The sequence below is a fragment of the Microcaecilia unicolor genome, chromosome 3 (assembly GCF_901765095.1).
Source record: "Microcaecilia unicolor chromosome 3, aMicUni1.1, whole genome shotgun sequence".
Classification (NCBI taxonomy): Eukaryota; Metazoa; Chordata; class Amphibia; order Gymnophiona; family Siphonopidae; genus Microcaecilia; species Microcaecilia unicolor.
Genome location: NC_044033.1, coordinates 233,125,355 through 233,137,476, shown reverse-complemented (window position 1 = coordinate 233,137,476; position 12,122 = coordinate 233,125,355). Strand labels below are relative to the sequence as shown.

The 12,122-nt window shown below is 44.9% G+C and overlaps 1 protein-coding gene across 4 annotated transcripts in view; it reads right to left on the bottom strand.

Moving 5' to 3' along the window:
* Positions 1-412, bottom strand: part of LOC115466373 (deleted in malignant brain tumors 1 protein-like) — a 278,988-nt gene extending 278,576 nt beyond the window's left edge. For all 4 annotated transcript variants that reach the window (XM_030197563.1, XM_030197566.1, XM_030197565.1 and 1 more), the window contains exon 1: positions 333-412. In XM_030197563.1, the coding sequence (XP_030053423.1) occupies positions 333-363 (31 nt within the window). In that variant the 5' untranslated portion in view covers positions 364-412. The remainder of the gene's footprint in view (positions 1-332) is intronic.
* Between the last annotated feature and the right edge of the window lie 11,710 nt (positions 413-12,122).

Sequence of the window (12,122 nt, the reverse complement as noted above, 5' to 3'; positions counted from 1 at the left end):
TGTTATTGAGATGGACATGGGGGAAGCCACTGCTCGCCCCGGGACTGGTAGTATGGTAACTTGTGACCTGAATTGGCCACTGTTGGAAACAGGATACTGGGCTAGACGGACCATTAGTCTAACCCAGTATGACTATTCTTATGTTCTTAATTCTTGCTTTCACCAGAAGCCAGTGTTTTTGAACACTACCCTCTTTAAGTTTATTCATTCATCTGCTATAGTTACAGCATATGTTTCCCCTAGAATCTGTAGCTTTTTACTTTTTTCAGTTCTGAATTCCTATCTAAGCATAATAGCCTTAAAAAAAAAACCATACAGATACTTATGCTTACCATATAAACCCCACAGTAAAGTTCTGCCCATCTCTTTCTTTTAATGTCTGAAAGTTGTACCTTTACTTCTTTGCTGGGAATCAGAAGAACATTCACCTTGTGAAGAGATAACCTACAGTCTGTTTACTTTTATGACAAGAATTGTATTGATTTTCTATCTCGTTTCAGAGGACTGACAATTTTAAAGGGATATACTCTTTAATTAGTCTACTGATTTAACAACAACAAAAAAATCTTAGCTTTACTTACATGTTTTTTGTTTTACAAATTTATAAATGTTATTAATAACAATGTATACACAGGCTGAGTGCCAACAAATGGTCCATTCACACAGTTATCAATTCCCACTATTCCCACTCCTACCCCCCCTCAAGAAAAAAAAAGTAATTTATACATGTCGCTTAATCTAGCTTGATAAAGCCCAATGAGCAGCTACTTCCCCCAAAATCACACACCATATTGCTAACAATGGCCTAACATTTTTCTATATGGAGTCCACACTGCAAAAAAGGAGCCCATCCGACCATGCTTAATGGCAGTTAATTTTGACATTAAATAAAGATGGTCCAATTTTGCAATCAACTGGTCCTTGCTGGGCACTTCAGGTTTTTTCCAAGCCGCTGCCAAACACAGCCTTGCAGCAGTAACCACCATATGGGTCAATCTGGTAATTGTCAAAAACAGCGAAGATGACGCAAAAAAAAAAAACGGAAAAAAGGAAAAAAGAAAGAACAAAAGAAAAAAACCGAAGGTAAAAAAGTGTCCTGTTTCTATTGGTGAGCCCTTAGGTTCCCTAAGGCCCCGCGAGGCCCCAGAGGACAGCCGAGCACCCCGAATCTTCACCCGCGGCGACCGCCGTTCACCGAGGGTTGAGCCCTCAGCTGCAGGCGGCCAGCAGGACTGCTGGAACCGCGGGGTGACGGCTGACCTGGCTGGTAGTCAGTGACGCAGTCTTTTTAAGGGAGGACTAGCAAGGGCGGCTAGCACTCCGAGAGGGAAAGACACTGTCTCTGGAGAATAGCTGGCAAGGGCGGCCAGCAAGTAGCACAGTCTTTGGAAAAGGGCTAGCAGGACGGCTAGCCAAAGACACAATCTCTGAAGGAGAGGCTAGCAGGACGGCTAGCCAAAAGTACAGTCTCTGTAGGAGGGCTAGCAGAAGTCACAGTCTCTGAAGGAGGGCTAGCAGGACGGCTAGCCGAAGGCACAATCTCTGAAGGAGGGGCTAGCAGGATGGCTAGCCAAAAGCACAATCTCCGCAGGAGGGCTAGCAGGACAGCTAGCAAAAGTCACAGTCTCTGGAGGAGGACTAGCAGGACGGCTAGCCGAAGGCACAATCTCTGAAGGAGGGGCTAGCAGGACGGCTAGCCAAAAGCACAATCTCCGCAGGAGGGCTAGCAGGACAGCTAGCAAAAGTCACAGTCTCTGGCGGAGAGCTAGCAGGACAGCTAGCAAGTTAGCACAGGGAACCACTGTGACGGCTTCAGTAACCAACGAACCGGAAGCAGTGAGTTCCCCTGTCTCCAGGTTTAAATATCGCGCCGTCCCGCCCCCTCCCCGGGAGAGGAACCAACCAACCCGACCCCAGGAGGCAATGGGCCTCGGGATTGGTCGGCCCGCTCTCCAGGCGGGGCCTCCGGACCGGCGCACCAATCCCGCGTGAGATGGGCGGAGCCTGTGCGCTGGTCCGCCCTTGGAGGCGTCGATGCTGGCGCCGCCATCTTCGTTGGCGCAACGCCCCGCTCTCCGAGGCCGGCGCTCGCTCAAGCGGGTCGCCGGTCCCCGCGACCGCGTCGGTCTTCCCGGAGGTTCCCCCTCGCCACCCCGGGCGTCGCGGGGGTCGCAGAACAGCGCCCCCTCCACCTGGAGCACAGGTAGGACCGGGGAACGGGACAAAAAGAGAACAGTGGAAAATAAAAAATTATGAAAAGTGAAAAATACAAAATGCACAAAAAGAAGAAACAACTATAAAAAACAAAACTATGAATGAAATATAAAAATCAAAAAAGGGGACGACACAAGCAAAATGAAAACAACTAAATAAATTTATTTAGTTGTTTTCATTTTGCTTGTGTCGTCCCCTTTTTTTGATTTTTATATTTCATTCATAGTTTTGTTTTTTATAGTTGTTTCTTCTTTTTGTGCATTTGTATTTTTCACTTTTCATAATTTTTTATTTTCCACTGTTCTCTTTTTACCTTCGTTTTTTTTCTTTTGTTCTTTCTTTTTTCCGTTTTTTTGCGTCATCTTCGCTGTTTTTGACTATTGTTGTTTTTTGCGAAGACAGGTTTCTTCTGTATTTTTGATATCAATCTGGTAATTCTCATGTCCTCCGATGAAGAAGAGCCATTAAGCAAAAAAAACAAAAAAAACAAAACAAGAACAGAAGGTACACATGTTCCTCCCAATAGAAGGTGTAGGAATTGTGACACCATCTCCCAGTATTTCTGGACTTTAGGGCAAGTCCACTAGATATGTCCAAAAGTTCCCTCTAATCCTCCCTCTCTCCAGCAGAGGCCAGAGCCGGAGTCAAAAATCCTTTTCAAACGTGCTGGAGTATAGTACCACTGAAAAAGCATCTTAAAACCATGCTCTATATATTTGGAAGCAATTGTATAACTTTGGTGAGTCTTGTGTAAATCAGTTGTCACTGTGATTCAGATAAAGGCACTCCCAACAGTTCCTCCCAGCGATGCTCATATTTTTGAGTGCTAGGTTTGCTATACAACTGTGCTACTATACTCCTGTACCCACTCCGCCGAACGCCTCTGGCGGAAATCTCGGGCCCTTGCTGACTTCCTACACTTTAAGTTCATGCTGACCTCTTTCCAATCTGCTCTTTTACGTGCCAAACAGGATTATTATATCCAACTGACCAACTCTCTTGGCTCTAATCCTCGACTTCTATTCACCACATTGAACTCTCTCCTCAAGGTGCCCCCTCCCCCAACTCCCCCTTCATTATCTCCTCAGACCCTTGCTGAATTCTTTCACAACAAAGTTCAAAAGATAAATCTTGCTTTCTCTACCTCACCACCTCTCCCTCCACTAGTCCGTTCCCCTCTCTCTCCTTCCCCTCATTCCCTTTCCTCCTTTCCTGAAGTTACTATTGAGGAAACTACACTTCTCCTTTCTTCCTCAAAATGTACCACCTGTTCCTCTGATCCCATTCCCACCCACCTTCTTAATGCCATCTCTCCTGCTCTTGTTCCTTTTATTTGTCACATTCTCAACCTCTCACTTTCCACTGCAACTGTCCCTGCTGCCTTTAAACATGCTGCGGTCACACCTCTCCTTAAGAAGCCTTCACTCGACCCTACTTGTCCCTCTAATTACCGACCCATCTCCCTCCTTCCTTTTCTCTCCAAATTACTTGAGCGTGCTGTTCACCGCCGCTGCCTTGATTTTCTCTCCTCACATGCTATTCTTGACCCACTACAATCTGGTTTTCGCCCTCTCCACTCAACCGAAACTGCGCTTACTAAAGTCTCCAATGACCTATTACTGGCTAAATCCAGAGGTCAATATTCCATCCTCATTCTTCTTGATCTTTCCGCTGCTTTTGACACTGTCGATTACAGCATACTTCTCGATACCCTGTCCTCACTTGGATTCCAGGGCTCTGTCCTTTCCTGGTTCTCTTCCTACCTCTCCCTCCGCACCTTTAGTGTTCACTCTGGTGGAACCTCTTCTACTTCTATCCCTCTGCCTGTCTGCGTACCTCAGGGTTCTGTTCTTGGTCCCCTCCTCTTTTCTATCTACACTTCTTCCCTTGGTTCATTAATCTCATCCCATGGCTTTTCCTACCATCTCTATGCTGATGACTCCCAAATTTACCTTTCTACCCCTGATATCTCACCTTGCATCCAAACCAAAGTTTCAGCGTGCTTGTCTGACATTGCTGTCTGGATGTCTCAACACCACCTGAAATTAAATATGACCAAAACCGAGCTTCTCATTTTCCCCCCCAAACCCACCTCCCCGCTCCCCCCGTTTTCTATTTCTGTTGATGGCTCTCTCATTCTCCCTGTCTCCTCAGCTCGAAACCTTGGGGTCATCTTTGACTCTTCTCTCTCCTTCTCTGCTCATATCCAGCAGATTGCCAAGACCTGTCGTTTCTTTCTTTACAACATCCGTAAAATCCGCCCCTTTCTTTCCGAGCACTCTACCAAAACCCTCATCCACACCCTTGTCACCTCTCGTTTAGACTACTGCAATCTGCTTCTTGCTGGCCTCCCACTTAGTCACCTCTCCCCTCTCCAGTCGGTTCAAAACTCTGCTGCCCGTCTCATCTTCCGCCAGGGTCGCTTTACTCATACTACCCCTCTCCTCAAGACCCTTCACTGGCTCCCTATCCGTTTTCGCATCCTGTTCAAATTTCTTCTACTAACCTATAAATGTACTCACTCTGCTGCTCCCCAGTATCTCTCCACACTCATCCTTCCCTACACCCCTTCCCGTGCACTCCGCTCCATGGATAAATCCTTCTTATCTGTTCCCTTCTCCACTACTGCCAACTCCAGACTTCGCGCCTTCTGTCTCGCTGCACCCTACGCCTGGAATAAACTTCCTGAGCCCCTACGTCTTGCCCCATCCTTGGCCACCTTTAAATCTAGACTGAAAGCCCACCTCTTTAACATTGCTTTTGACTCGTAACCACTTGTAACCACTCGCCTCCACCTACCCTCCTCTCTTCCTTCCCGTTCACATTAATTGATTTGATTTGCTTACTTTATTTATTTTTTGTCTATTAGATTGTAAGCTCTTTGAGCAGGGACTGTCTTTCTTCTATGTTTGTGCAGCGCTGCGTACGCCTTGTAGCGCTATAGAAATGCTAAATAGTAGTAGTAGTAGTAGTAGTGCTTTATATAAACTAGAAATTAGCCCTTTCCCCACTCCCAATTTAAAGAGCTTCAGTACGGCCTGGTCTCCCTGTCACCAATCCAGCAGTACCTTTCTATGAATAAAATCCTGTAATTGACAATATGAAAAGTAATCTGCTTCAGACAACTCATACCATTCTCTCAAACCCTCAAAGGGGATAAAGCTACTACTACTACTTAACATTTCTAGAGTGCTACTAGGGTTACGCAGTGCTGTACAGATTAACATAAATTGACATAAAGGACAGTCCCTGCTCCAAGGAGCTTACAATTGTCCCAGAGTCCGTTACCCCTTGGACTCCCATCTTCTATACACTCCCGAAAGAGTAGGTGCTAAAAACCCAGATGAATATAAAATGGGAGTATACAAAAAATAACATTGTTTTGGAAACAGCGTCCGTCTCTTAGCATACCATTCTGCTAATATGCAAACCATACTATAAGGCGCTGAGTCCATCCACATACGTAACTGTGATAATGGAAACCAAGGTAAATAGGTCAACAGCATCTTGCCCACCACAGATTGTTTCAATTGCACCCAGCATTTCAATGGGGATATAATCCAATCAAAAAGAAAAGTCAGCTGCGCAGCTCGATAATATTGAGCAAAATCCGGGACCCCCATTCCTCCTTGTTCCCGACCAGCATGCATTCGAGCCCAACATACTCGCGGAGGCTTATGTTGACAAATATAATGAAACACCTTACGTTGAAGCTTAAGTAAGAATCCTTTAGGAGCTTGCAGTGGGAGACAAGCAAAAAGATTGTCACGTCTCCCAAGGATCTTCGGGGTTAGTGAGCCCTTGGGCCACAGCTGCGGGGCGGCAGTGGCAGGAGAATCACCCAAACACAGACAAGGCAACACAGGCGTATCAGCAAATCCAGGACTGGAACTTCTAGGCGGAGACAGCAGCCAAGGCAACTCAAGCTGGAGCAGACAGGACAGGAACTCAGCCCAAACTTCACCTGTGCTTAGCCACCGTTCCTCAAGAGTTGAGCTCCAGAGTGCAGGTGGCCGAGAGGACTTACCAGACAGGGCTGGAAGGCAGAACTGCAGGAAGCAGCAGCCAGCTGGCGAACAGCAAGAAACTTCCAGAAACACACCGGGGTTCCAGGCAAGCAGCAGAATAAATCAGAAAACAAGCTGGGTCAGGGCGTGCAGCAGACAGAAGAATAAACTGAGAGACAAGCAGGGTCAAAGCCAGAATCAGCAAATATCACAGCAGCAGTGCAACAAACTCTCACCAAAGGAAACTCCTCTGAGGACCTCTGTTGCAAGGCAACTAGGAACCTTCCCAGGTGGTTAATAAAGGCAGCCCACAAGGGAGTTCACCAGGTACGGGTACTGCTTAGTTCCAAAAAACTCCCAAAACAATCTGGTGGGCTGGAAGATCCGGACCGGACCAGCATATCTTCTGGAACATGGGAAACGGTAAACCATCAATTCACCGCATTCCCCAGATCTAACCACCGGGGACCGCGGTGACTGTGAGCCAGGAACCTGGGCACAACCATGACAAAGATATAGAAATCTCGGGAGCACATTCATTTTCACAGCACTAATACGGCCTGTCCACGAGACTTCCTGACCCTCCCACTGGTTAAGGTCATCCATTACTTTAGAGAGCAAAGGTGGATAATTTAATTCATAAAGCTGATCCAGATCAGCTGGAATTTGAACCCCTAAATAACAAATAGATCGGTGTGCCCATCGATAGTGAAAGCGGTTACGCAATTCTGACAACTGAGGTTCCACCACAGTGAGATTAAGCAACTCAGATTTTGAGACATTAACCGTAAATCCCAGCCGCATTGAGCCTGCCATGAGTGGGAAAGCGCAGGGTACAAATGAAAAAAAAAAAAAGAAATGTCCATACTGTATGAACTTATTTGGAACAGCTACTAAGGATTGAAGAGGTTCAGTTAGGACAAAGAGTATATCATCTGCGTAGGGCATAATTTTATGTTCTTGACTACCTACTCAAATCCCCTCAATGTCATCACATTCCCGTACCGTTTGGGCCAATGGTTCTATTGTTAATGCAAAAATCAGTGGGGATAATGGACATCCCTGCCTAGTGCCCTTTGATATCGGACAAAATTCTGTATATGTCCCATTGACACAAAGACTCGCAACTGGAGAATCATAAATGAGAGATAACCACGTCATAAAGTTGCCTGAGAAACCAAATCGACGTAACGTCCCCAACATACAGTGGGGGAAATAAGTATTTGATCCCTTGCTGATTTTGTAAGTTTGCCCACTGACAAAGACATGAGCAGCCCATAATTGAAGGGTAGGTTATTGGTAACAGTGAGAGATAGCACATCACAAATTAAATCCGGAAAATCACATTGTGGAAAGTATATGAATTTATTTGCATTCTGCAGAGGGAAATAAGTATTTGATCCCTCTGGCAAACAAGACCTAATACTTGGTGGCAAAACCCTTGTTGGCAAGCACAGCGGTCAGACGTCTTCTGTAGTTGATGATGAGGTTTGCACACATGTCAGGAGGAATTTTGGTCCACTCCTCTTTGCAGATCATCTCTAAATCATTAAGAGTTCTGGGCTGTCGCTTGGCAACTCGCAGCTTCAGCTCCCTCCATAAGTTTTCAATGGGATTAAGGTCTGGTGACTGGCTAGGCCACTCCATGACCCTAATGTGCTTCTTCCTGAGCCACTCCTTTGTTGCCTTGGCTGTATGTTTTGGGTCATTGTCATGCTGGAAGACCCAGCCACGACCCATTTTTAAGGCCCTGGCGGAGGGAAGGAGGTTGTCACTCAGAATTGTACGGTACATGGCCCCATCCATTCTCCCATTGATGCGGTGAAGTAGTCCTGTGCCCTTAGCAGAGAAACACCCCCAAAACATAACATTTCCACCTCCATGCTTGACAGTGGGGACGGTGTTCTTTGGGTCATAGGCAGCATTTCTCTTCCTCCAAACACGGCGAGTTGAGTTCATGCCAAAGAGCTCAATTTTTGTCTCATCTGACCACAGCACCTTCTCCCAATCACTCTCGGCATCATCCAGGTGTTCACTGGCAAACTTCAGACGGGCCGTCACATGTGCCTTCCGGAGCAGGGGGACCTTGTGGGCACTGCAGGATTGCAATCCGTTATGTCGTAATGTGTTACCAATGGTTTTCGTGGTGACAGTGGTCCCAGCTGCCTTGAGATCATTGACAAGTTCCCCCCTTGTAGTTGTAGGCTGATTTCTAACCTTCCTCATGATCAAGGATACCCCACGAGGTGAGATTTTGCGTGGAGCCCCAGATCTTTGTCGATTGACAGTCATTTTGTACTTCTTCCATTTTCTTACTATGGCACCAACAGTTGTCTCCTTCTCGCCCAGCGTCTTACTGATGGTTTTGTAGCCCATTCCAGCCTTGTGCAGGTGTATGATCTTGTCCCTGACATCCTTAGACAGCTCCTTGCTCTTGGCCATTTTGTAGAGGTTAGAGTCTGACTGATTCACTGAGTCTGTGGACAGGTGTCTTTAATACAGGTGACCATTGCCGACAGCTGTCTGTCATGCAGGTAACGAGTTGATTTGGAGCATCTACCTGGTCTGTAGGGGCCAGATCTCTTACTGGTTGGTGGGGGATCAAATACTTATTTCCCTCAGCAGAATGCAAATAAATTCATATACTTTCCACAATGTGATTTTCCGGATTTAATTTGTGATGTGCTATCTCTCACTGTTACCAATAACCTACCCTTCAATTATGGGCTGCTCATGTCTTTGTCAGTGGGCAAACTTACAAAATCAGCAAGGGATCAAATACTTATTTCCCCCACTGTATATGGCCACGAAACTTGGTCAAACGCCTTCTCCGCATCAATACCGCCTGTATCTTATCTCGACAAGCCAAACAAACCAAATCCAGTAAGTGTCTAATGTTATCTTTAGGCTGCCGACCTTGAATAAAGCTAGACTGATCACCATGGATCAGATCAGGAAGATATCGTTGCAACCTTATTGCCAAATTCCTAGTGAGAATCTTATAGTCGACCTCTAAGAGAAATAGGACAATAAGAAGTACAGCTAAGGGGATCTTTCCCAGGCTTAAGAAGCAAAGGCACCCCAGCCTGGCGAATAGACAGAGGAAGATGTAACTCCACTAATAAAGAATTGAAATAAGAAGCCAAAGGATCTGCCAACTGAGAGGCAAATTTCTTATAAAACAAATTTGAAAAACCATATAAGCCTGGGGCCTTCCCCAAAGGAAGCTGATCAATCACCATGAGGCTCATTTTCAAAGCACTTAGACTTACAAAGTTCCACAGGTTTCTATGCAACTTTATATGTCTAAGTGCTTTGAAAATACACCTCCATATATACCTCCTCACTGGTAACAGGAGCCGATAAATCTTCTGTGGCTAGTTCAGTTAATTGTGGAAGTGTGACAGAATCTAGGTATGCCTCTACCTCCCGACCAGATAGCCCAACCCCCGCCCCATAGAGTTGAGAATAGTTCTGGAATCCCCTGATACTACCTCTCCACCCGGAGCCCTGATCTGCATTATCATATTCCAATCCCGCCGTTTCCAAAGTTTAGCTGCCAGCAAGCGCCCTGGCCTGCCTTATTACCTCCTTCAAAAAAACTCCTGCCTCGTTTGATGCAATTAATTAGCTATGGCCTCCAAATACAACTCCCGTAAAACTCTCCGACAATCAGCTAATTGTCTAGTCATGGCGGTATGAGACAGCTGACCACGGCGGAAGGAGAGGCAGCCCTAGAACTCAGCGGGCTTTGGAATTATCAGTGTTTCATGCAGAGATGCGTACCTGGTTTCAGGAGCTCAAATCGGATTTAACATTAGTAAGATCAGAGTTGCAAGAATCGCTAGAGGAGCTAAAAAAAGATGTCAATGAAATCGGGCGCCACGTGGGCGAAATGGAGGAATGCCTAGAAGCTCATGAGGAAGACCTTGAACCCCTCCAGTCTAAACTATATAACTTTTTTTTATGTTATTTGATTTTTAATTTGCTTTTGCCCTTTAAATCAAGAGTTGTTAAAATATAAATATACAGGTTGGATTGGAACTTAAAAGAAGGGAAGCACAAAATACTCAAAACCTTATAGACCCATATTACTACTACTACTACTATTAAACATTTCAATAGCGCTACTAGACTTACACAGCGCTGTACAAATTAACATGAAAAGACAGTCCCTGCTCAACAGAGCTTACAATCTAAATTGGACAGATGAACAGACAGCTAGGGGTGGGGAAATTGCAGTGGTAGGGGTGATAAGTGAGGGTGTTGAGTAAGAGAGTCATGGTTAGGAGTCGAAAGCAGTAGCATATTAGTAAAAATATTATTCTCCAGATTGTCATTAATCTTGCTGATATCAGTGAAGGGTGAAGCGAAAGGTTTTATTCCTGGAAGGCAAGCTGTTGATAATATCAAGAAAATTAAAAATTTCAATGCCCTTTTACTAAAATGTGTTTTAAAAAAACCTGTGTTTACCACGCAACAATGTCTCACGTTAAAATATGTAAAGTCCGGGACGTAGCTTGCTAGAGCTCCTCGAGGCTCCCTGGATTTCCTTTAGCTTGATATATTCAATACCTAACTATTTCCTTTTTCTTACCTTATTCTCCAAAATGCCACATACCAAGCGAAAGGGGGTGGTCAAACATTTGCCGTCCGAAGTTCGACCTGCCCGATTAGTCCAGACGACTCTCGAGAGCTTCACTGCAAGTACGCCGCGGGAAAAGGAGCTGAGGAGCCCTGCAATGGGAACGATCGGTGAAGCGACGATTCCCTTGGGGCACGAAACCACTCTTTCCTCACCCGATCTTAATCCCCCTCCGTGCCCTGCAGAGTCCAGGATTGAGACGGAGTTCTCAATGACGTCTGAAAGTGGCGCCGAGAATTACTCCTTGGACGGCGCCTCGCCTGGAACGGCTGCAGTCGAAGTACATCAGGAGCTTTCGACTCCCACAGAGGTGACCCTGGGTAGTATCTGGGCAATGTTGCAGCATTTGAATAAAACTACTCTTAAAACTGCCTCTGAAACAACTTCCCTGGTGGTTAAAGTTGACTCCCTCAATGACTCAATTGAAAAAGTACGTCAAGAGGTAAACTCTCAAAGAAATGATTTTCAACGAGATATTAATACTTTAAAAAATGTGACGGAGAGTTTGATCAAGGACAAAACTATCTTGCATAATAAATTAGACCAACTGGAAAATTTTAATAGACGACTTAACTTGAGAATTGTAAATTTTCCAAAGATCCAGGAATTGAGTGCTCTTGAACTTTTTAAAAAATATCTGACTGAGATTCTCAATTTCTCCTCTGATATGATTCCTCCGATTAACAAGTTATATTACCTCCCAATACCGCAAACAGAGGAGCAAAAGAGAAAATCAGAGAAACAAGTAGTACAATCTTCTGGATTACAAGATTTGACTTTATTCTTGGAACAGACTTTGACGGAAGTCCAAACACGTTCTACTCTGTTGGTATCTTTTGTTTTTGAAATAGATGTTAATTCTATTTTTAAATTATACTTTAGAAATGCCTTAAAAGAATTCCTAGGTGCTCATGTTTGGATATACCCAGATGTAACAAGAACGACTCAAGATAAGCGTAGAAAATTTTTAGCATTGAGAGAAGAGACTAAACTATTAGGAGCTAGTTTCCTATTATCCTATTCTTGTAAATGTTTGTTAAAATATAAGGGTATTAAGTATACTTTCTACGATCCGGAACAGCTTAAGAGTTTTGTTGATTTAAAGAAAATTGCCCAGTGATCCCCAGGTGGAAGAATTGAGAGTAAAGTATAACCGCAGCTTACGTCCAGGCCTTTGTTCTTTTTCATTTTGAATTTTTGTGAATAATATGTTCTTCTCAACTTTCTGGGCCCTCCTCTTTCCCTTCTTTTAGTGG